Genomic DNA, 26,432 nt, shown 5'->3' on the forward strand with positions numbered 1-26,432 from the left:
TTATACATGTAATCTATACAAAATAACTGTGAAATGATTATACTCACTCTTTCTTCCCTTTCAAACTTTCTGGTTAAGTGATTATTTTAATCTATAGTTAAAAACAAAGGTATGTTCAAATCATGATTTCACTTCTTTAAAGATAGAAAACTTTCTGAAATTCAAAAATCGATCAGCAGTCAAGCTCTCATCCAGCGTGAACTCTGAATTCACTAGTACTTTACCCAGTGTCAGAGTGAAGAATTTAAATTCAGGATCTCACTTCACAAGAAGCTGAATTATTTATTCTTTTTCAAACAGCTTTTCATTTCTTACTGCATTTCTTAATGATAGTTCAAAACAAGTCAAATAAAGAGCTTATAATGGAGGCTCACAGGAATACTGCATTTATTCTAATGAGCTAGTTAAAAACATTTCAAGGCAGCATGTTCTAGTTGCTTGTCTAGGTGCAGCAATCTTTCAACATGTGGATTCTGTACCTGAGTAAGTAGCACAGAACTTACTATTGACTCATTTACTGGGACCTTCAGAAACTACGTCACATAAACAAACGTCATGCAACAGAGGTGACAGTCTCCCTTTCTGTATTCCCAAAGTGCAACCAATTTTAGAATCACGTGCCATGAACAATCTGATTAGTAAGATAAAGAAGGAGAAAGGACCCCATAAACGTATTTTAGACATGCACAAAACATGCTGCTAAGGGTCTGGCAGACCAAAAGTTAAGAGGAAAGGTTATGGAATGAGAATAAAAATATTAAAGAGTAAAAACTGTGAGGAACAATTGCACTTGTTTATGAGATTCTTACCATTAGAGTAAAAAAAGCCCAAGTATCTTACTAATGGCTTTTGTCATGATACACCACCTAAGTTTGGAAAAGTCTGTGAAATGTGATTACCACCATCCTCTGTGAAATGAAAATTCCCCAACATGGGGTTCCCAGAGCACAATAGGACTACTGTCTGTTTGTGGTGAAGGAATGAGGGGTGAGGTACGTTGTGCCACAAACAGTGACAGATTGTAAGGAACAATAATCTAAACTTCACATGATCACTGAATTTTAGCTTCTGAATGGGAATCTCATCTTGTGAAAGACAAACTGCTGCTGACAGTCACCAACTCAGCAAAGGAAGACCACAATACCCATCAGAGAAAGCTGCTTTGAGAGCAATTTCAGAACAAACATGCTTTTCCTTATCCTTCTTTCCACCTTGTTCAATGAAAAAACACATTTACTGATGTTAGAGCTAGAAGACTGAAAACTGTCCTTTGAATCTACCACCAAAACCCTATTTGCACTGCTGGAGGCATTCTCAGGCAATAACAAGCGTTGTTGCAAAACTCTGTTCTTACACTGCTCGATCCCTAAGCACTTTTCAGAATGGCATTAGGCAATAGAATTAGCATCTGTCATACATGCTTCTTTCTCTCATGGGTACATCCATACACATTTCTCTTGCGTAAATCTATACCTGTATCTTTATCCTGGTAGAGGGAAAAAAAAAAAAAAAAAAAGGTAAATTTGTCCCTCTCCAACACTGGTGCCGTAAGTCTAAAAAAAGTACCCTCTAAATACTACTGTTCTTTTGCTCTCAGTAAACTGAGGATAATAAAAGCTTGTGTTTCCATGTACAAGCTTATTCAAATCCTTTTGGCTGGGATATTGTGTTTGTTTAAGTGCAAATGATCAGGCTGATAAAATCAGAGCTGCATTGATTAAAGGGTATTTGATCACCAAAATAGATCAGGAAAGCATTGCAAAATAACAGCGGTAGAAACGCAAATGAAGTAGAAATATTAATGCAAAGAAGGCCACAATGGATTTTTAATAAAGAAAACATTGTAGGCAAGCTGATGGTATCTAGAAAAGAAAAAAAAAAAACACACAACAAAACACAACAGATTTTAAGTATGATATTATTTCTGTGCATATGCTGGTAAAAATGAATTATGGTTAATCCTCAATAAGATTCCAGTATTTTGTTAGCACTGATCTCCTTAATTTCCTCCTCTTCTCCCTTCATAAAGCTTGTCAATCTGTATTTTCTCAGCACAAATTTGAAAAATAATGCTTTAGATTTAGCTGCTATGTAACAGCACACACAAAATCAATATATCAGAGTAACTGCTACCTGCAGAATAAAGAAAAATGTCCTCGAAAAAGATCTTTTGTCAAATTAGCAGCGAATGGAGACATTTCTTTAACCCTCCTAACCTTCAAAGGAAGTGTGTCCATGAGATGTCATAATGTGCAGAGCTTTGCTGCCTTTACAGGATCTACATGGGTGTGCAGGGCAAACCCACAGGGAAAATAATACATGATCAAAGACTTGGATCATGTACAAAGATTTAAAAACAGTCAAACGATAATGAAAAAAAGTAGCATGAAAACGTGCTTTTCACAAATACACAACAATGCGGAAAATATCCTATTTCTTTGTCTGATAACAGTTATGCCCAAAGGGGAAGAGCACACAAAGGACTATACAGAGACGGCAAGGAATATGTAGCCAGTAGGGCAGCAAGGCCTTTAACAATATACAGTTCCTGTAAACTCCCATTTTCCTAAGGGAAAGCAGTCATAGTTTTCAACCTAGACTGCTAGACCTACTGACTCTTAAAGGAACTTGTCTCTGGAGAGACAGTAAAAACATTAGTAGAGCAAAACAAACATGGAGAATTAATACAAGACAACACATTTTTGCTTCCAGCTGCACAAAGACACAAGGTTTGATACTTTTTTTTTTAATGCTTTCATGCAACGGCCAGGTATCATCTGCAAACCTGCCCCCAAACTGTTTAACTTTATATTAATTTGTTACACTGCATTGCACATTTTAAAAGACAACTGGCTGGAAAAAAAGGGAAAAAACAGAAATGTATGTCTATAGAGCAGAGAGGAAAGTCTGGAAAAACTACCCCTGAAAGTAACCATCAAAAGAGTGGAAATGCAAATACATGTATTTTCAAACATACGTTTAGGTACCAGCTCTGTTGGTGCTGTAACATCTGCTTCTCTGTAACAGACTGTTGGATCCACAATGTCTCTGTCAGGAGGAGGGTAAGGTGGGGGTGGGGGAATCACTAACTGGGGTGGATCACGAGTGGTGCCTCTAGGAGGCTTTTGTGGCACCTGTCGTCCATCACCTATAGGGGGATCAATTGACTAGTTACTTCATTGCAAGATGATGATCTCTCTGTTTTGTGTTAATTTTTAAACACACACTGATATTCCCTCACCCACATCCAGAGTCTCTGTGGATCTAATTCTGCTCTTATTTAACCGCCAAATAATTAAGGGAGATGGAAAGACTAGGTCTCTCTTAGACCAACAGCAATGGGTCCAGAACTGGGCCCAGAACATATGTGTACATCACAACTAGCAGTTAAAATCACCACTTTTAACAAACGTAAGAAAGGAGAATTAGAAAAAAAATATTAAAAAAAAAAGTTGAAAAAAGCTATGTATGGAAATGTAAAAAATATGTTTAATTTTCATCTTTTTAAGTGCCAAACTGCCTGAACTTGTTGACCTCTCAGATACTTTATGTGACTATTTTCCTGACTCAGAGAGAAAAGGAAAGATGCCTCAGGTCAGTATTTTGACGTAGGTATCTTGACAGGTTTTTTCTTTTATTTTACTAGGTTTTGGATGTGTTGACATTGTGGAGAAGTAGGTCATTTATCAGTTTTTTTGCAAAGCAGTGTTTTAATCCAACAAAGAAAATGCTCCTAACTTTGGTTGGGGGCTTATTTCAACACTATGTGCAATAACTAAATAAATACACGCGCTTCTGCACTACACTCTACTAACTCTATTTGCAATGTTAAGAAGCCGCTGCCAGTTTGCAGTGTACTTTTGCTATTGCACTTTGGAATGTCCTTAGAGGCTGAAACAAAACTCAGTGCTGAAGGCACTGAAGGCACTATGATTGCTTGCTCGTTCTGCTCTCACTGTGCCTTAAGCATCTGCTGTGGTCATTGCAGAAGCTGGATGCTGGCAGAGAGGGACTTCAGGTCTGATCCGTTCTGACCATTCCTATACTCTTAGGCTCATGCTCCAGTGCTGCTGAGAGTGAGGCAGCACCAAGAGGGAGGAAAAAAGATTAAACCACTATTGACTTCTTACTGAGGAGTCACCAGCTTCCAGTGATTCAAGGCATAACTTAATGCTGGCAAATGTGCAGACCCTTTTTTACTGCTTTGAGAAAACCGGGCACAATGCTTTGGGGTCAGAATAAATGTTTCAATATTGAATACTGAAGTGAATTGACAAGTCTGAGAATATTGTTAATAGGATCTTTTGCTTTGATTCCTGTGGCTAAATTGGGAGATAGATAGGTAGCTTTAATCCTTTTTCCATCAGAGGGCTGCCTATTTCTTGCAGCACGTTTTTCTCCTCACTACAGTCTTGCTTTTTTCACAGCTTTTCTCTCTTGCTTTCAGAGCCATCTGTGCTTTCTCATCATTTTCTTGCGAGGGCCCCGAAGAGAGGCTGTTTTACCAACCTTCTCTTGCTGTGACATTTTTTCTTATTAATGAATGCATTCATTCAAGAAAGTAGCAGAAAATGAAAAGCGCTGAAGATAGGGTTACTGTGGGACAAGTTCTTTGCCGGTGTAAATTAATAAACCTCCATTAAAGTAAACGATACATCCTACATCAGCAGAGTTTGGCCAGCAAGCACTTATGTACACAGTACTGAAGGGACTAGAAGTGGCTCTGCTCTGCTTTACTTCATCTGTAACTTTCCAAGCACTGATACAAAGTAAGATGAACACTTAGAAAAAGTTAAGCACTAAATGTCATCAATAAGTGACCAGGAGTAGGGCAAAGCATGAGGGGTGACAGGCTATGACATCTGCAACGGTTAAAATGCTAAAAACTCTTGTGTTACAGGGCACAGGGATAACGTTCCCCTTAGAGGGTTTAAATAACAGATGTCAATGGAGCCGAACATGTCACAAGATAATGGACTCCTGCTGCTACATAAATGCTGAGGCATTAAATGTGAAGCATTTACTGAAAATAAATGTTGGAAAAAAGCCAAGAGGTTTCTTTCTAAACTGTGAGGCATTTGTAATGTAAGCAATTATGTATGACAGGATGTCATATCTGTATGTCTTAGGCACTTTATGAAACATGAGGTCAAAGGCATGAACTGAAGTGCGCTGAGTGCATTACAGCACTTGAAGAATGATTCTCTTAATGTACTGAAAAATGAGTTCCAGTATGTGGGGTTATTATCTCATCTTTCCCCATCATAAAATCACTTTGTTTGCTAAAAGTATAATCTGGGGGTCTTCATTCAGGCAAAGCTCCCACTGATCTGAATAAACTAGCAGTCAGATAGCAACAGACATCTGGGAGAATGTTTTTCAGTCTTCCTGTATGACAGTATTGTGGTGACAGACAGAGCAGAAGACTGGAGTTTCTTTTGTTGTCTCCAGCTAAACAGGGCATTCCTTTGAGATCACCAGTTCTTTTCTTCTACTAAAGACTAAAGCTAAAGACTCAGCAGAGATCAATTTATAATAAAACTGAGGACTAAATTAAAAAGAAAACGTCACTGAACATGGTCAGTTAATTTCAAACTGTGGGAGGACTACAGGAAATTAAAATGTCTTCAGACTTTCGGAACATGGCATTCAGTATTGCTTGGCCTATCACCATTTACTAGCATTTCCATTACCAGTTCCATTTCCATTTACTATCTAAAGCACGATGACTTTAAAAGCACAGAATAGGCCCAGAACTAGTGCTTTTGGATATCTAGCTTGTACCAAAATTCAGATCACTTGATGAGAGATAGCTACCTTTTACTACCCTAAGGCATTCTGCTCTGAATGGTGCCATTAAAAAAAAATGAGGTAATACACAAACATTTATTTCCAGACTTTCATTCTGCAGAGGAACGCCTATTTTCCCCCAGTTACAAAAGTTTTCAAACTCACAGCATAACAGAATTAAGAAAACTTCAAAGAATGAGCATCGAAAGCACATGCATGGGATTACACAGGAGAAAAGAATGCCTCTCACCCATTGTGCTCTTCCTCTTGTCTTCGATCTCTTCTGTCCTGTTTGGCATGGCAGGAGTCGGTGGAGCAGATGCAGTTGGTGGAAGAGGGGCACGCCTCTTCTTTTTCTGTAAATCGTTTAGTGATGCTCCTTTTGAAATCTAGCAAAGTTGAAAAATAGGCACAGTAAAGGATACGTTTTGCTGATGTTGTGAATTGTCAGTAACAAAAAAGAAAAAAGTGATTGTCATATGACCTAATTTCTCAGCACAGTGTAATGAGCATTTATAGTGACAAGAGGAGATTTTAAAAAGACAGATCAGAAGGGGTATGGTAAACTCAGAGAAGGAAAGGGACATGAACTGCAGATGGATGTCACAGCAGAAATACCCGTCTGGTAGACATTTTATGCTTTTGGTAAAATGGAACTAGGGAGCCCAACATTCAGCAACATCAGTATGATGCTACATGTGCTGTCAAGCTTAAGCCATCACATGATCTTGTTTTTCCATTGACTTCTTCAGACCTTCAATTATGGTTAAATACTGCAATAAGTATGTGTAGGTAATAAGCTCATGCTCATTTTTTAATTTTCTTCACAAATTCTTGTTTAAGGACTTCTGAGAGAAGAATCAGAATTGAGAGTTTGCTTGCATGATGATATGAGATCATACTGCACTCTATATCTACTGGACTTCACAGACATACTTCTTAAGATCTGTAACACTTGGGATTCCAATAATTGCAACAAGCCAACACTTAGTTACTGTTTATGCAGCTTTTAAAAATATAAAAAGTTTAATTATGAGCGACTTGGCTTTCACTAAGTTGCACAATATTTTCTGTAGCTTGTTGGAACTTAGCTCTATTTCCTTTTCCCAGAAAAGTAATAATAATAAAATGAAAAACATGTAAGAAAATCTGTTGAATTTTTGTATTTGATAGGTACTGACAACACCAGACAGAACCAGGCTTAGCTGAGACAGAGGGTAATGGGAGCTGCCCACGCATGGGCGTGCTGCTGGCATTCACCAGTACTCATATGCATCACTCCACTGCTCTGTCCATCCTGATACTCCCCATAGCTGAAGATATCTAACAGACAGAACTGCCTGGTGGTTTCCTAATATTTCAAAGGCCTAAACAATATTAACAATAATCTTTCCTTTAATCCAGAGGATTAATGAACCCTTGAGTACATCTGTATTAAACAAGTAGTAGCTTCACATTGCTCAAAGCTATTACCAGAATTCTGAGCCAGAGGAAGAGGCTCATTTATATGCGTCCTTTCCCATGTTTAGTGAAATCTCTGAGAATAAATGAATTTTTAAAAGTGCAGGATATGAAGAGAGCCTCCCTGACTTAGCCTTCCTTTTGAAAAGGACTGTGGAAGGTCTTAGGTTATAAAACATAAACATTCAGTTCCCACCTTTCAGGAGAATGCTTTAACAACCACTGTGCCATGTGACATTTGGACACTCTCCACCCATTCTTGGTGAACCCCCGTCCTGCGTATGGAGAAACTTGGCAGTAACTACACTAGATGTCAGAATGTTAACCAGGATGAGCTGCTTTATACCAGTTTCTACAAGGTGGAGGGGACAGAGGGTGCAAAATAAACATGTCCTGGTCTTGCTTCCTAATACCATAAATTATTTTTGCATTTTGTCTACAGGATACAATGCACCACTAAGACAGTGAGGACAATCTAGATACAAGTTAGGCAATAGTAAATGGGCAAGAATGTTAATAGCAACCAGTGATTTTCCAGATTTTTATTTTGGTCATCAAACTTCATGAATGCCAAATGTTCAGGAATGGATACAGTAAAACTTTAGAGCTCCTTTGAAAACTTTTTGGCCAAAGATATTAATCATATTAAGATGGAACACCTTTCAGAAAAAAGAAACTGCCTGACAGTGGTTAGGAACTGATTGTAACTGAAGTTGAATCCTACCCCGCTCACCTGCCCAATTTTTATTGAACCAGAATGCCCGATATTGTGTTCAGTGAAACACTCATCAGGTTTTGGTTCAGAGAGGAGGAATTACATGGAGGACAGCTATCTAATGCTGCATCCTTCTCCATGTCTGTTTGGAGCAACTGGCAAAAAGGCACTTGGAAAAAACAATCACATTCTTCTGCACTGCATTTTAAATAACTACAGATGTGTGAACATTTAATAATGTATCTTGATTTTTCAGGGTACTACTTTACAAAAAAGAAAATTATTAAAGTTGGGACTTCAATTAAGCTGACTACAATGTCTTCAAAATTCAATAGCTATGGAGAACTCCCCCCATCTGGGAGACAGCAGCATCTGAACTTCTCCAACACTTCAAAATCATAAGCTACAACTTTTGCCATTTTTAATGGTGTTTTAAAGCTTCCACATTCACTACTTTCTCTCCAGACAGGAGGGCCATTTTAACTGAGGACAAAAAAATGGATGGGCTAGTGATTTAAAAGATAAGTCTAGGAAATCTTGAGAATCAAGGCAGAAAGTAAGGAAATGTGTGTTTTCACTTGAAATGATAGAGATCACCCTTCCCCAAGTACCAGATGAGTGAAAGATGTTAGTTTGGTGTAGTCAAATTCCTCAAAGATAACATTACTGCTTTACTAAGAAGAAAGGATTCTTGTTAGAAGCCAGCTCATCTTTTTCAGCTCAATGCATTCTTAATTAGTTGAATCTTCTGAGAAACGTTAGATTTATGGATGAACACACTTCTACGGCTAGAGAAAAGGCTAGAAAACACACAACTGCAATAATGCAAGTCCGGTCAAATACACACAAAAATGCTTTTATCATACTGTCAGCTAAGTGCAGTATACTTCACAAACACAACGAAGATGATGAAAAGCTTGTTTAAAGTCAGCCATGCTACAACATATATAAGAAGTGTCTAGTTCAACACCAGGCCACAAAAACTGTTCAAAGTAGTTCTTTAATGTTAAGTTCAGTAAACCTGTAGGCTAAACATAAATGGAAAGAACATTGTTTCTGTCTTGCAATTGTATGTAACAAACCAATAGAACCTGAAAATAATTTGTTATGGCTGGCTGCTTCTTTTATAAAGAAATCAAGACTTAGCAACATTATCTGAAGTAATTTTGCACCTGAATGATGTTACAGGAGCCCCTCTCTGAGCATAACAGTATTTCCTAGTCTTAGCACTTATGCTTCAGCTCAGTAACATTTTTAACTAGTTGAAATTATTAGGTCAGCTTCTGTTATGTAACTTATATATTTTTAAAGATGTTATTAAGTATTCTCTGACTACAATGAATACCATCTACTGAGCTAGAGATGAATACAGTGGGCTAAAAGGACCTAAGTCTGACAAACAGTCACTCTGTTTCCCGTATTGATGACATCACATATGACACAAAAAAACAGTTTTCCATAAATTCATGTCATGGCTCACCTACTGTTTGAAAAACACTTCAAATATTGCAGATAAAATATCTCAGGAATGTGGTGAATGTGTTTTGATTCTTGATTAGAATTTTAGAGCCTTAGATAAGATTTTAGAATATATTTATTTAGAGCTCAACAATAGCTTCATAGGGATGTCATGAGCCAAAATTGTATAGGAAAGAATCCTACAAGACTAATGCTTGAAAATTTCAACCAGTAACATTTGACAGTCACCTTACTTGCAAAAAGGCTATGGATGCTGTAAGAGTGGATCCATAAATAGAGTTTGAGTTTCATCGTGCCTAAAAGTATTTTTTTTGCATTTGCACTGAATATGAATTAATGAATAATATTAATTGAAGCCCAAGGAAATAAAGGCTACCACGACCAAAAATTCACTAAGCATTCAAAGACAAGGAGGTTCTCTGATAAATTCCCAATGTGAACTCTGTTCTTTAGCATTCCCACTGAGGCAGGTTGCCCAGGCAAGCTGTGGATGCCCCCTCCCTGGAAGTGTTCAAGGACAAGTTAGATGGGGCTTTTTGAGACTAGTGGGAGGTGTCCCTGCCCATGGCAGGGGGGTTGGAACTAGATGATCTTTAAGGTCCCTTCCAACTAAAACCATTCTATGATTCTATTATGTGATATAAACTTTTTGAAGAAAGGTCATATGTTCTCTTGCTTCTTTCTCCTCTTTATGTAACATTATATGTCAGGATCTTTTGTTGTTTTATACAATGCTTGTACTGTTGCAACTTTTAATTTGTATACAAAATTCCTTGCTTGGGGCAACTGTAAGTGACTGTAGAAAATATTTTTAGAAGTAAATAAAAAGGACTGGAAAAAAACCCATGTGGATTCAATCACTGGCATGCCCTGACTACAAACAGGTTTCCATCATCCAAAACTGCCTATACATGCACTCTGATTTAAGCAAGCCAGATTCTGACACACCTGCTGGTGAGGATATCGTGTAGAGTCAGAATGCCTATTGAATTACAGGAGTGTTTAAATATGGTCCCCAGAAATATTATGAACTAACTTGTAACCAAATAAACAACAGCATTGCCCCAAACTATGTGTGGGACCATCCCAACCCTCTTCCCCTCACAAAGAATTTTAAGGAATCTTGAAATAATTAAGAGCCATTTTACATGAAGCTCAAGAAGTAAAAAGAAAAGGCACATATTTTATTAACCAAAATTAAACTCTTGATATAACCATAACTGCACTGGTGCCTCTATACCACTGTATGAAAGACAAGCAGTAGCTTGGTATGTAGGTAAGATTTATTGGTTTGAAAGTTTAAAAAAATATTTTGTTATGATTTTGTAAATAATTTAAAGCTGTTGAGAAGAAAATATTTTGATCCAAGAGAAGCCATTCTAGGAAAATCAGAGAGATAAATCTTCCAGCTGCAGAACAGACACATAAATCTGTCCACTAAACTTGATGATATAGAAGCTATCCTATCCAGCTGATTCTGCATTTTCACAAGGCAACAGATGCTTCAAAATGCCTAGCATTAGAAACCACAAAAAGTCCCAATTGAACATTAATATGTCTTAGACAACATTTACTCATATGCCTAATATTCCCTGGATAGGTCATACATTATTAGGCTTTTCACTGGCACACACTAACAAAGGAAAATTCAGGGAGCTCCCAGAGAAACTGGGCGTATGAGCAATTAATGAGGCTGACCACTGTAAGTTACATTGTATTAAACTGGCTACTCAGCACTGAAGTTCCTTACTTTGTTTCCTTATTGGGCACTACCCCATCTCATTTCATTAAAAACTCAACGTTTAATCCATGGTTCATTATGAATGACATTCAAAGACAGCAGCCTGAGGTTTCCCAATAACATGTCCTTACACTGTAGAATGCATTTGTGTGGGTTATTTAAAATTCCTACTAGGATCCCATGCAATGCAAAAACATACTGCAAAAACAACAGACAATGAGATAGTAAAAATCTGGCACACAGAAATAGCTTTAAAGAGGTTACTATTTGAAAAACTTGTCTTGTTGACAAAATTCATAACAATAACCACACTTTAGAAACTGGCAAGTGATTTCTCTGGACCAGTCATTGTAGTTCTGTGCATCTTTAATTTTCAGTGCTGGATCGCACAAACCTGACAATAAAATGCATAATAATCTGAGAGGGAGATTTTTACACAAGCCACACAAATAAACATGCTGTGATACCAAGAATGATATTTGGACCAACTAGATCTGTTAACTCATGTTACTCTGGACACACCACTCTCATATAGAACAAGTTTAGATGGGGAGATTCCCAAGCTACTGTCAACATGAGTTCAAATCCACTAACAACTCTTCAAGCAGGAGAGTAATTTTGTTTTGTGCTGACATAATGCTGCTCTGTATCAAGGTTTTTCCTTCCGAGTTTGAAGCTCTGAACCATGATTCCTTGTACTGTCTTTGGCCCATATGATGGCTATGCCTCAGCCCTACTCCCAGCCTTAGCTTCTAAGCTGCTTTGCTGCTGGAGGTGTTCAGGCACTGCATTAAGTGGGAAGTCTGGCATATAACTAGACTGCATACAATTGAATTGCCCTTCTGCAAATACCTTTAATATTAACATTTTCATCAGATGCCACAAAATATCATATCACTTTGCCTACTTTTATTCTGCTTAATTTCAAATTATTTTATTTCTTATTATACAATTCTGATATTAAAACAGAATTTTGTAAAGAAATTTAGTACACATTATCAAAAATCAAGCTGTGACTGCAAAAAATCTCATTATTAGTAACAGACAAAGAGCTCAGCATTACTGGATTTTACACAAATTGCTATGCTCTTACGTTATTTTATTCATAAAATGAAGACAACAAAATCCAAGGATGTCCTTGAATAATCAGCTGACTGGCAACAGACAGCTGAATCAGTTGACACCAGAAAGCCACTACAAGGTGAAGGGGCAAGCTCATTTTTCCATCTGTTTTTCTTGAATACACCCTTTGTGAAATGTCACAGTCAAGAGCAGTTAAAAATTAATGCCATTCTAATCTTCTTTAAACAGTTTAACTTGTTCAGTTAAATGTGTCAGACAGGAAACTATCCATAAACAAATTTGAGATGTTAAATTACTAAGATAGCTGTGATTTCCTTCTTTTGCAAAATCTCATTGCTAGCTGCAACATTATTTCCACTCAAGGAAGTCACTCTACAACACCAAATATTTTCACATGCATTGAAATACGTAGACTACACAAGTCTGCGGATGTTTGCTTTGGCATAGAATTGAACTTCCTCTGTTTCTCTGAATACAATGTAATCCTCCTCATTTATGTCTTCATTTAGAGGGGAAAATAACAACAAAAAATCCTCAAACACTTAAAAATCATGTTTTAAAACCACCATAAACTGCTTTGCTACTAAGATTCACTTGTCCTCTAGAGAAGTTAAATAAAAAGGGCAAAAAACACCTCCAAATTTTAATTTTGTATTTGTATCTTTTTAGTTAGAGCAAAACAATTAACAGAACAAATGATGACTAAGAAGTGTTTAAAACACATAGTAGGACTGCAGAGCAGTGTTTCTTCTGACAACTTTGTCAACTAGTCAATGTCACTCCAGTCTTCAAAAAGGGCAAGAAGGATGATCCAGGAAACTACAGACCAGTCAGCCTCACCTCCATCCTGAGAAAAATGATGGAGTAGCTCATTCTGGAGGTCATCTCTAAGCACATGGAAGAGGAGAAAGTTATCAGGAGTAGCCAACATGGATTTACCAAGAGGAAATCGTGTTTGACTGACCTGATAGCTGTCTATGATGTGACCGAATGGGTAGACACAGGGAGACCAGTGGATGTAGTCTGCCCTGACATCAGCAAGGCTTTTGACACCCCTACCATCCTTGTGAGCAAGCTCAGGAAGTGTGGGGTAGAAGAGTGGACAGTGAGATGGATTGAGAACTGGCTAAACAATAGAGCCCAGAGGGTTGTGATCAACAGTGCAGAGTCCAGCTGGAGACCTGTGACTAGCGGAGTACTCCAGAGATGTGTGCTGACTCCAGTCCTGTTCCACATTGTCATCAACAGCCTGGATGAAGGGACAGAGTGTATCCTCAGCAAGTTTGCTGATGATATGAAATGGGGAGGACTGGCTGATTCACTGGAAGGCTGTGCAGCCATTCAGTGAGATTTGGACAGACTGGAGAGCTGGGCAGAGAGGAACCTAATGAGGTTCATCAAGAATAAGTGGGGAAGGAATAACAACATGCACCAGTACAGATTAGGAGCTGACCTGCTAGAAAGCAGCTCTGTGGAGAAGGACCTTGAAGTCCTGGTGGATAACAAGTTATCCATGGGGCAGCCATGTGCCCTTGTCCCCAAGAAGGCCAGTGGTATCCTGGGGTGCATTAAGAAGCGTGTGTCCAGCAGGTCAAAGGAGGTTCTCCTCCCTCTCTACTCTGCCCTAGTGAGATCCCACCTGGAGTATTGTGTCCAGTTCTGGGCTCCCCAGTTCAAGAGGGACAGGGATTTACTTGAGAGAGTCCAGCAGAGGGTTACAAGGATGATTAAGGGACTGGAACACCTGTCTTATGAGGAAAGGTTGAGAGACCTGGGCCTGTTTAGTCTAGAGAACAGAAGACTGAGAGGGGATCTTATTAATATAGATAAATATCTGAAGGGTGGGTGTCAAGAAGGAAGGGCCAATCTCTTTTTCAGTCATGCCCTGTGCTAGGACAAGGGGTAATGGATGCAAACTAGAGCACAAGAAGTTCCACCTCAACAGGAGGAAAAATGTGAGCAGTATGGAGCACTGGAACAGGCTGCCCAGAGAGGTTGTGGAGTCTCCTTCTCTGGAGACTTTCAAGACCCACTGTGATGTGTTTCTGTGTGACCTGCCCTGGATTCTGTGGTGGTCCTGGCAGGGGGGCTGGACTCGATGATCTCTAGAGGTTTCTTCCAACCCCTACCATTCTGTGATTCTGTGATTCTTTTACATGATCCATGTTATCTCCTTTAATGCCTTTGGGAAAGGCACTGGCGTAAGGATTTCATATTTAATGTTTTCTTCCTCAAGCTCACATTCAGAATTACAGGCTGGCTGACTGGCTGGTCTGCTTACAAACCTGCTCTACCCTTACAAATCTGAGAGGTGTTATGAGCCAACTGAAGATCTGCAAAATTTATTATGTATCCCTGTCAAATTTTCTGCCAAAAGGATGGGATGTAGCCTAAAACTTGCTAGGGCTAGAAATTGGAAGGCAATCACAGAAATGTTTGACCAGGAACAAGAGCCACCCTTTCTACTGCCACTAAGTGACACACCTCCCTAAGGCTTAAGTTTTCTGCTACACTGAAAATTTTCTTCTGTAGAGGTAGCCAAGTTTAATATATAGTGCTTATCACTAAATGTTAGGCAAACACCTCAGAAATCTTCTCAATTTAGAGAAAAAAAATACATTACTTATTTCCAGTGTTAATTCCCCCTTATTTAAGCCCTCTGAATCTGTGGGCACATAGAATGCCCCAGAAACCTGGTTTAGGCAGTATTATCAAGTGGTAGTTTTGTGCTATCCCTTCCCACTGCCCCCTGCAAGTTTCCACTTTGTCTAGTTCCTTCCAGCACTTCCAAGGGGCAGCCAGAAGCCCCTACTTCCACAATCTTCAGAAACAAGGAAAAGGGGGGAAAGCAAAGTGGTACCACAGTGTCAATAAGATGTATTACAAGGGTCTGTAGCGTAACATCGTTCTACATCAAACTAATCCTCACAAGTGTAAGATCTTCATAATCCAAGACTACAAACAGACTCTGCTGCAAAGATGTGTTACAGAAACCCACCATGGCACTTTGCTTGCTATCCACGCCTGGAAGCGTCAGTGACATAGAGCTGAGCAAGGCTCAGGGGTTGTTTGTTGAGCTATAATCTGATGAAGGTGCACACTACAAAAAAAATGAGGTGCCAGTTTCTCCTGGTGACCTGTACCACCCATCCACTAAACAGGTGAAGAACTGAAGTGGTATGCAGTCAGAGAAACTGGATTTGCCTTCCTCTCTCCCCACTTCTATTACTTTTGGGACATGACTGGGAATTAACCTAAATGAAACACAGCTTTACATAGCAGAGAACACTTTTTACTAGATTATACTTCTGTGTGATCTATTTTCTTGCTTTCTTATCTGGCTAAACAATGACCTGAATGCAATGCTCTTAAGCCATTAAATTAAACTTGATTTGCACAAGCATGCATTTACTTACTTATTTTTTCTATTACATATTTTTTTTACCTTTTTAATTTAGAATCTAAGAAGGGTGGACTTACAAGCAAAGTCTGGAAAGCAACATAAATCCAGTTTCTAAAATAAGCACAGTGTTAGGGTAATTTTCATTGCTTACTGAATGCCAGCTCTTCAGAAGCCTCACTGCTTAAAATTATGTTTGTCTACTAACTTCCCCTAAATACCTTGCCCAACAAAGCCTAATAATTACTTGACACATACTTTCTCTTTAATGAGAGTTATAAGCTTACAATGACATCAGCTTGTCCTATTTGTCTGTGACTTACAAGCCAGATGAAGCCTACTTGCTAAATGTTGCAACCCTGCCAAAATTCAGGGCTGCACAGAACAGTATGTTCAGACCCTGATGTCTTGCCAGTTTTCAATGAAGTGCTTGACAGAGACCACATGTGGAGGTCAAGTGACACTATCATGATCTCACCAGATGGTAAGTTGTGGTATTATTCCCAAGGCAGGTAGTATAGTCAGTTCTGAAACAGCTGGCAGGTGATCCATGAACTCACAGCCAGAAGCAACTGGATTATTGCAAAAGATCAAGAATGCTATTGATGTTGGCGAAATGACTATTCCAAGAATTTTTCTTGCATGTAATTCAAGGGCTCAACTCTCAAGAAGTAAGTTTTCTTGCAAAAAAAAAAATAGAGGTATCTATTTTATGAACTGCTGTCTTAAATCAGAAACCCTCAAACAAATACTGAATTCTTGCATAATTATTATGTGATGTATAATAAATAGTAAAGACAGTGCAAGATCACCTTGCTTGCATTCTTGTACATGTATGAGCAGGTCACTCTAACTTTGAATTAAATTCAGAGATTATATATACACACGTTAAATGGCAGGGCTGGAGTACTGTGCAGAGAACTACAGGAAGCAGACCATGGAGGACTCTTAGACAATTCTGTAGATTATATTCTTGCATCCCTCTACAGTAACAACCCAGACAAATCAAAGTGTGAAATACTCAGCACTTCACACAGTCCATCCAGCCTTCAGTTAAATCATGTAAACAATTTAAATCACTACTAAGCTAAGCTGACATTGCTGCTATTTCCTGGACAAAATTGCAAAAAGTAACTACTTTTAAAAATGCAATCAAGCCACACAGCAGACTGTCTGTGCAGCAACAGCATTTTATCCCAAGCAAAAGAAGTAATATTCTCCTTTCAGAAATAGACATAATTTTAAAGCAGACTTTAAAATGCCAAGTTTCTCTGGTGCAAAACCTATTAATTGACCATGAACTTTGTCCAAGAAATGACAGATTCTCAAAGGGCCAGTGTAAAGGCAGTCTTACTTCCCCTTGCACTTCCGAGATGCTGCACCTTCTGGCTAACATCAAAGCCTCTACTGAAACTTTACACTAACATCCTTGTTCACACTGGCCAAACTTCAGCAAAAAAAATATAATCAACTGCACTTAATCACTTATTGACTGAGAAAGCTAAGATTCCTTTTAATTAATTAGTCACACCTTACTCTATTTAAAATTATAGGAAAAAAGAGTTGGAAAATAAGTATATTAATTAAAATAAATTAAAAAGGGACGGGGAGGGTGGGACACAAAACATCCTGGAGAATAAGCTTGTTGCTTAAAAAAAGCATTCTAAAATTTTGCTTTTTAAAATGGGAAATGTTGCTAATAAATAAACGTGCAGCAACATAAAATTAAGAATTAGGAGCTCTAAAGAGGATGGGTGGTAACTGGGACTGAAAAGATGGAATTTCTTTAGATGCATAGAGAAGAAAATTCTGCAGTATATTAAAATGTAACATAACCTTAACTATCCTTAACATATCCTCCCTAACTGGGGAGGTCCCAGTGGACTGGAAGGTAGCAAATGTAACACCCATCTATAAGAAAGGCAGAAAGGACGATCCGGGAAACTATAGACCTGTCAGTCTGACCTCAGTACCAGGGAAGGTCATGGAACAGATCATCTTGAGTGTCATTAGAAGACATACAGAGGACAACCAGGGGACCAGTCAGCATGGGTTTATGAAAGGCAGGTTCTGCCTGACGAACCTGATCTCTATGACCTGATGACTCAACTACTGGACGAGGGAAAGGCTGTGGATATTGCCTATCTGGACCTCCAAAAAGCATTTGACACAGTTCCCTATAGAACTCTCATAAAAAAAACCTGGCTGCTCATGGCCTGGATGAGCACACGATCTGTTGGATCAAGCACTGGTTGGGCCCAAAGAGTGGTGATCAATGGAGTCAAATCCAGCTGGGGCCAGTCACAAGTGGTGTTCCTCAGGGCTCAGTGCTGGGACTGCTTCTGTTTAACATCTGTATTGATTATCTTGATAAGGACCTAGAGTGTATTATCAGTAAGTTTGCAGATGACACCAAGCTAGGTGGGAGTGTTGATCTGCATGAGGATAGGGAGGCTCTACAGAGAGACTTGGATAGATTGGATCATTGGGCTAATGTTAATGGTCTGGGCTTCAACAAGGCCAAGTGCCAGGTCCTGCACTTGGACCACAACAACCCCAGGCAACACTACAGGCTTGGGGAAGTGTGGCTGGAAAGTGTCTGGCAGAAAAGGACCTGGGGGTTCTGATTGACAAACGGCTGAATATGAGCCAGCAGGGTGCCCAGGTGGCCAAGAAAGCCAATGGCATCCTGGCCTGTATTAGAAATAGCGTGACCAGCAGAAGTAGAGAGGTGATTGTCCCCCTGTACTCAGCACTGGTGAGGCCACCCCTGGAGTATTGTGTCCAGTTTTGGGCACCTCAATTCAAGAGAGACATTGAGGTGCTGGAGCAAGTACAGAGGGCAATGAAGCTGGTAAAGGGCCTAGAGAACAAATCTTACGAAGAACGCTTGAAGGAGCTGAGAATGTTTAGTTTGAGGAAGAGGAGGCTGAAGGGAGACCTCATCAGTCTTTACAACTACCTGAAAGGTCACTGTTGAGAGGTTGGTGCTGGTCTCTTCTCACAGGTAATCAGTGATAGAACAAGAAGGAATGGCTTCAAGCTGCAACAGGGTAGGTTTAGACTGGACATTAAGAAAAATTTCTTCACAGAGAGAGTGGTCAGACACTGGAATAGGCTGCCCAGAGAGGTGGTTGAGTCACCATCCCTGGATGTGTTTAAGGGTCATTTGGATGTGGTGTTGGTGGACATGGTTTAGGGGAGAACTTTGTAGAGTAGGGATGATGGTTGGACTCAGTGATCCCAAGGGTCTTTTCCAACCTGAATTGTTCTGTGTTTCTGTGATTCTATGATACTCTTTGAAGATACAGAGAAAGCAGTCATTATAGAGCATGAATCATCTAGCTGAATCCTTTGATAATTATTTTAAAAGAGTGAAAGTTTGATGAAATATGCATACACCAGAATTAATTTTTAGACCTGTTTTTCTCATAAAAGAGGTACAAATTACTTCCTTTCACCAGCAGGTTTTTTTTGAGCTTTCTTAAATTTTATTCTGTACATGACAGCAAGATAAGCCTTCAGCCACCATTATACTTTTCTCTCTTTTCTTTTAATTTGGGCCTGTATAATTTATCTGAACTAGAGTGTACTGGTCTAGCTAAATTAAGCATCTAGGCTGCACAGCAAATATTATCTGATGTTGTCAGCTGGTTTCATGTTTGCCATCTGAGCATTGTCTTGTCAAACATGAAAAGAACATGTCTGGATACTTCTCATTCAGCTAACTGAATATCATGTTTAAAGGTCTTTAGGGAAAATTAACAAATCACCTTCATATTGAAAATTAATTGTTCTTTGTTCTAATTTCTCAGTAATTTACTGTGGTGCAGGGCATTTTAAGGACCACAGACCTCTTTTACTACTCATTCCTGCTTCTAGTACTTGATTCTGGTACATCTTGATAATGGACTCTATAGCAGAACAGCACTAGCCAGGTTCAGCACCAGTGGAAATATTAAATAGATAAAACTTTACAAGTTTATGACCAGTTACAAAGGCCACTGTTTCTGTAAAACTTAATGTATGTCATCACAGAATTTAGTCTCTGTGAAGGACAACAGTTTGTACATGGCTTTTTCAACACAAGGCAATTAATTGAAAGTCACTAAAAAAAGCTCAAGCCTTATACACTTTTCTTAAAGATATATTGCCCAATTCTTTGGGCAAAACTGGATAGATAAGGAAAGCAGCATGCCATAAGAGATCAATTTGGCTTTCTATCTCCTGAAAGGTAGAAATACCATCAGTTGCTAAGCAAAACAATAGCCCCATCACTGCACAAGACAGAACTGTCCCACCAGAAGACTTGCTGCACTCTAGAGACTATTTGGCATGGACCTGGATCTGATACTGATTTCTAATGGAATGGGATCTAGTCTTTCATGCTGCTTTTTACTTTGTCAGTGAAAGACACGTATCCGGTGGAGTGCAGTGGACATCAACCATACAGTTCCCAGATACCTGTAATTTCAGCTGCATACCTGCATCTCTGTATTTTAAGATGCCACCCAGAGGGGCTGCAAATACGACCCTCAGAGTCCTGCAGGGCTCTTTGGTACTGCAGTTACAGTACTAAGTTGTAACACATAGACCAGGTATGTTGCTTTAAGGTTCATGCTGGAAAATTCTATTGCTTATATGATTTACTGGCAAAATTTATGGCCTTATTCTGCAAGTGCAAAGTTTTGCACTTGAGAACAAAACAAAGACAGCAATAATTGGAAACAGCAACCAATGACAGCTGTTTCTGTTTTTAACAGGAGACATGCTGCCTGGTTATCAAATTACCAGTGATAAGAAGACTTAGTGAAGTCATTGAGAATGCTGCCAGTGACTTCCCCGGAGTAGTATCAGATCATATGAGACAAATATTTAGGTACATATTCTTCAGTATTCTCCAGAAGTAGCTGTATTGGGATAGATCAAGGGTTCTGTTAAGGCTTCTGTATCAGATTGGCAAACACCTAGGGAACCGCAGAAGAAAAGGGACACCAACCATCTTCATGTCAGAGACCTCCTGGCATGGTTTGCAGTTAAAAATTCACAACAGATTTGTCATCCTTGCAGCATTTTTTCAGTCTCCTCTTAAGCTCACATAAACTTATAGCACCCACATGAATCCCTGGCAAGGAGTTCCGCTAATCTACTACTGCATGAAGAAAAAAACACACTCTGGTTTTGTGTGGTTTGCCTGTTTCCTACCAGGTTCCAATGCTCTTGCAATGGCTAGTTAAACAGTCAGATTCCCTATCTGTAGCTTTTATGCCTCTTTTTGAAGATGTATAATCATGGTTTACCTAAGTTGAACAGTTGTCCCTGTATTAAGCTACTACGCACCTCTGATCAACCTCAATGCTCTTCTGTGACGGTCTTCCCATTCTGTAATACCCTTCTGTAACACAGGAAACACAACTACAGTCTTGAAGATAGCATAAAAAAGCTCACAATATAGGGGTGTAATAAAGTTGTCTTTTTATCCTATGCTCCTCCCCTAAAATGCTCTGCACCTGATTTGCTTTTTTTGATTGTTGTTCTGCTTTAAGCTGACTTTTCTCAAAGAAGGCCTAGTGATCTTAAGATCTTACAAACTGGTTACTGCCAGCAGACACACCAGTTTTTTACAAGGTATTAGGGAATTAGACTAGTCTTTTTTCATGTATATCACTTCATACTTACAGAGAATTTTATTTGCTTTCACCTGCAAGTGCTGTCAGCACTCAATCTTGTGAGGTCTTTTCAACAGTTGCTCTTCATATTCAGCCTTTGTCCTTATTACCTGGATAACACAGGTACCAGCAACAAACTTTGCCACTTTACTAGTTTATTTTAGGTCATTTCTTTGTATGGCAAACATGGACCCTCAAATACCCCAAAGCTGTTGCAACATTCCACCACTAGAGGGGTGCACCACTGAGTCCTAACCTGCGGTCCCTCTTCTCATTACTGTCAGTTATTCAAGAGTAAGATGATCTTCCTTCTTAAGGAATGGAGACTTGGTTTCCTTAAGAAAACCCTGGTGAGGGACCTTGGTGGAAGCTTTGTGGAAACCCAGACAGACTGTATCAACCAGATCACACATATCCATCTGTTGCTGAATGCATCAAAAGCATTCTGAGAGAGCTGAAAGGTAGTGTTTATGTTTTACTAAGTCTGTATTTACCCTATTCATTACCTTCATAGAAACTACAACTAATTTAATTATCTATTTAATTTCTACTGTAAAGTTTTCTAGTACATAAACCGCATTAGGGGGCTTATAGTTCTCCTGAATACCCTTAGATTTTCCAAACACCAACTCTACTTCCACCTTTTTTCTCTGAATTACTTTATGAAAACCCGAAGTGTGGCATTGGTAGCTTTGAGCAATAGCATAAATATTATTTTCTCTATTTCCTTGCTCTACAAAATAGAAAGAGACTTAATACAGACACAGTGATTTTATACAATCTTTTCAATTTCAGATAGCACTGCAGTCTCCATTGCATCATCTTGAAACTACCTTGCACAGCTACTGCTCAGACAAAGGAACTAGTGTGCACTCCTTAGACAAAGAAAATCAAGTGCATTCCTTATCTATGTTATTGGACCAGGTCGATGTTCCTTATCTGCCTGTGTGGGTAACCTTAACCTGCAAAAAATGTAAAGCAAAGTTAAACTGTTTTATCATCCTAGAAGAATCACAGGCAATTCTCTAGCCAAAGAGTAGTGCTTATGTAAGTATGGCAAAATATTTTTTTTCTATGTCTGTATGAGCAAAGGAAAAAGCTCTTATCCATAAACTTTCAACATCTATAGAAATGCATAAATGAAGTAAATAAGCTTCTAATTAAAATTTCAGATAGAAGGACTGGAATAAAAGTCCCAAAGAGATGGATACTAAAAGTCTAATGGGACGTTTAGTAATTACCATTTACAGCCTACTACATCCCAAATAAGCAACTACAACATGAATTTGATGTGAAATGCAAAAAAAACCCACAAACAAACACAAAAACCAAAACAGAGAATCTCCATTTTTAATGGGTTTCTATTTTTAAGGGGCTTATCCGTTAATAATCTATTTGTATCAACACAGAGAGACAGACTTGGCTACTCTTTGACCTTATAAAAATATTGCCTCTTACCTATTGTGCATCTGGTATTGTGATCTGGTATCACACAGCAGTACAGTGTGCACTCCAGTACCTAATATACAAACTCTTAATACAAAAACTAGGAAAAAGAATATGATTTACCAAGTTCTTAGCAGCTCTTCTACCTCTCTATCATGTCAGGAAATCTGGAAATTAGCATTAGGTTTATTCTTAAACCATGAAAGACATCTCATACATTCTCGACTACCTGCTGACTTTACAGAATTTTAAAAATCTTATAAAAGAAATATAATTTTGTGCTTATTTTATGTAAGCATAAAATTATTCTTTTATGCTTACACAAACTGGACACCTGAACAGGATTCTGGAGAAAGGGTATCTTCACTAAAGATTCCATACCCCTGTCCTCATTACAAAAATGCTGTTGAGAGATACTGCACAGTACCTGAGAGTTTTAACAAGTCTGCCACCAAAATTGGAAAAGATCATGGCTAACACCCATATCCTCAGTTAATGAACAAAGAAAAAATAACTTTTAAAAATAACAGACACCATTCACATTTCAAGCTGCCTTCTAACACAAAAAGAAAACCAAACCAGAACAAAATAAACTATACAAACGCAGTAATTAAATTCCTTTTAAACAACATTCTTAAACATTTAAAAGTCAGTCAAGTGTGCTCCCCCCTCCTTTGGAACAAATCCTGCTTTCCTATCTTCGGGGAACTTAAAAAACCTGAGAATTGACCTAAAAGATGCAATATTTTGTAGAAGTAAAAGACACATTTTGAAAAACAGCTTTTTCCTACAGCAGAATCTGATTCATTGCATCCTTCCTCAGAACGTTAAAAAGTATCTGCTATTCTCCAAGGAGACTTCTGATGCTCCACCAAAAAAAACACAAAGCAAAACAAAAATACCTTCACAGAACACTTAAGGAAATGTGTCATAAGAGAAAGGTTGAGAAGACCTCACCCAGAAGACCTCTGAGTCAATAGAAAACTCCCTTCCTCTCTGAAAGATGATAAAAAAAACATGCATTCATTTCTTGTTGACTTTTAGTAGACATTTCTGGCTTAGGTGTAACCTATGAAAGGAAGATAACTAATCTGAGTCCATCCACCCTTTTGCTGAATTCTGGGCTCCTTATTAAAACAGAATAAACTGTCAGATGGTCCCAAATATTTATTAACTTTCATGTTCTACAGAAGTACAGAAAAATATAAGGTAAAAGGGAAGAAAATACCTACAGCACAAGGCTATTCTGCTGCAGTATGAAACACAAACAAGTCCTCCCCCAAGTACGACTATAACAATGTGTTCAAAAGTAGGACCAATCAACTAAGTAGATCCAAAGCAATTTGAAATTCTTCTTGGGAGACAGGACTGATCAGAGTGGAGCCTTCATAGTAATGAATTACAGGAGATGCACAAAAGTAGTAGAAGACAGTAAGATGGTAAGAGTACAGTGCTTATAGAGGTGATCACAGCAGATGATAATAAAGCAGGTTTTAGACACTCACCTACAACATATCTCAGTTTTGTATATAACTCTAGCAGATGTTCTCATCCAGTTGTGACTCTTCTGTCCATCCGTTTACTGCAATTGCAGTGCCGGCTGGTATCACTTATTACCGTAAAATGGTAATTCTGATAGTCCAAGAAAATTTGTGAGGAAAAAAAGCTATCATCCACACAAACACAAGATCTAAGTACTCAGCTGTTTCTCAGAAGGAAAGCCAACTGTAGAGTTATTACTATTTGAAATACCAAATTTATCCAAAAATACCCAGGGACCAAGCAGATTCAAGAAACTTTAACTCCCAGGGCACACATAATTCTACTGATGGCATCTTTACTGACACAGCTGTGCATATTAGGAACGTACCTTACTCTACACTGTTCTACAGGACCTGTATCCACTGCTTTAGGGCTTTATTTGCATCCACGAGGAAATATGCCATTTTGAAAACCTGAGGAGAACAGAATTAACAGTATGATTTTATACAAACCAAGATTACCCTTGTAGTCAGCTAACCAGAAATCTGTGGCATTAGATTATGAAGAAATAAGGTGGAAGAGTGGTTATCACTTCATGCAAACATGCAAGGAAGGTACCAGTGGAAAAAATCCTCTATCCCTGGGGGACATTAGCAGAAGAAATGCCTGTTTTGCTCAGATTTTGATATTAAAAATCTCAATTTCAACTCCTTTTGTAACAGAAGGTGCAAAGTGAAGAATGCTACATCAAATCACAGTGGCCAGATATTGAGTTGCTGAGCAACCAGACGTAGCTTCTGACATCTCAAAAGTTCAGAAAACATCAAGCTACAAATTCAGCTTTCTAATTACAAACAGCTGAGCTAACGATTTCTAAAAATCTTGGCCACTGTTTTAAAATACATTTTACTTCTAGGGAAGATAATGAGTCACATTTCCAAGTGGCTTCCAATTCCATGCTTGTAGCATATGCACATACACGTGGGAAATTTAAGAACTGGAAATTCTGGGACCGATTCTGGAAATTTGTGTTAGAATATGGTGTCCTGGTTTGAGCCAGGATTAAGCCAATTTTTCTTTTCGAGAGCATTGTTGTCGGACCTGAGTCAAATGGTGACATATGGTTTAATAATATCACAGGAAAAATCAATATGTTAACTATTATTTCAATATAATTTTATTAATACATTTCTTTCACTGCCTGTTCTTTATTTTTAATACATGAACATTATTCTGTTCTTGCTGGCAGAATGAATTCCAGGTAAGTTTTCACTATATACTGTGCTTATTTGCAATGCCATTTAAAGTATCTCAGGGTTGCCTGCAGATAGGCAAAAATTCATTGGCTTTCAGCAGGGCATTTCACTGGATATTTCTCCCTTAATATCTCTTAATATACTTCATCAACCAGAGAGGACCTAAGCTTTCCATCTATTGGTTTACTTTATGTATACTGGTTTATATACAAAATGACAGTGGATAGTACTGTAACACAAATTGTGTTGTGAGAAAGACAACCCTACTGAAGGCATGAAAATGCTATTAAATGGCTATGATGCCTAAGCCAGTGTCCTGCCAGCTCTGCTGCAGTCCTACCAGTGGCTGCCAGCAGAATCATAACTCTTTCAAGTGCAATATGGACTATGACAGAGAAACATACGATACAGGAGGATGATGTCTCCAACAGGAGTACAGAAGCTCTTGAAAAGGAAAAAAAAAAAGAGGAAGAAGAAAAACTCTATGTGGTGGTCAGTATTAGAAATCATCGACTAAGATGGCAAAAACAACATTTCCTCTGTATTTCCACATTTTTAATTTCCTTCCATTTCATAAGACATACAGCAAATACTGAAAGTATCTCCTCTATAAACAAGAAATCTGGGAATTTTTTAGTGTGAGTGTACCTTGTTTGCTCCAGGGAAGATATGAAAGTCTCGTTTATATTTGTTCTTGTTAAATGATTGTGTTAACGCTGAACTTCTCATTTAGGCATAACACTGGTCAAAAATAAACTGAAGGTAGGGAGGAGGAAACTTGAGAGCGATGTTCTAAGTAAGCCTGTTAATCTCTTTGGCTGCAATACTCATTTTTATTCATGTGAGTAAGCCTCTTCAATGAGAAAGTAATTCTTTGTGAGAAAAACAGAACACTGAGGACAAGTAGTCT

At 38.5% G+C, this 26,432-nt stretch overlaps 1 protein-coding gene across 7 annotated transcripts in view; it reads right to left on the reverse strand.

The window, feature by feature from the left end:
- Positions 1–26,432, reverse strand: part of COBL (cordon-bleu WH2 repeat protein) — a 164,078-nt gene that overhangs the window by 47,597 nt on the left and 90,049 nt on the right. For 6 of the 7 annotated variants that reach the window (XM_051609927.1, XM_051609926.1, XM_051609931.1 and 3 more), the window contains 2 exons: positions 6,041–6,179; positions 2,978–3,148 (listed from right to left, as the gene is read on the reverse strand). In XM_051609927.1, coding sequence (XP_051465887.1) covers positions 2,978–3,148; positions 6,041–6,179 — 310 coding nt within the window. The remainder of the gene's footprint in view (positions 1–2,977; positions 3,149–6,040; positions 6,180–26,432) is intronic. The other variant, XM_051609932.1, reaches the window with a different exon arrangement.

The sequence above is a fragment of the Apus apus genome, chromosome 2 (assembly GCF_020740795.1).
Source record: "Apus apus isolate bApuApu2 chromosome 2, bApuApu2.pri.cur, whole genome shotgun sequence".
In the NCBI taxonomy this organism is placed as follows: Eukaryota; Metazoa; Chordata; class Aves; order Apodiformes; family Apodidae; genus Apus; species Apus apus.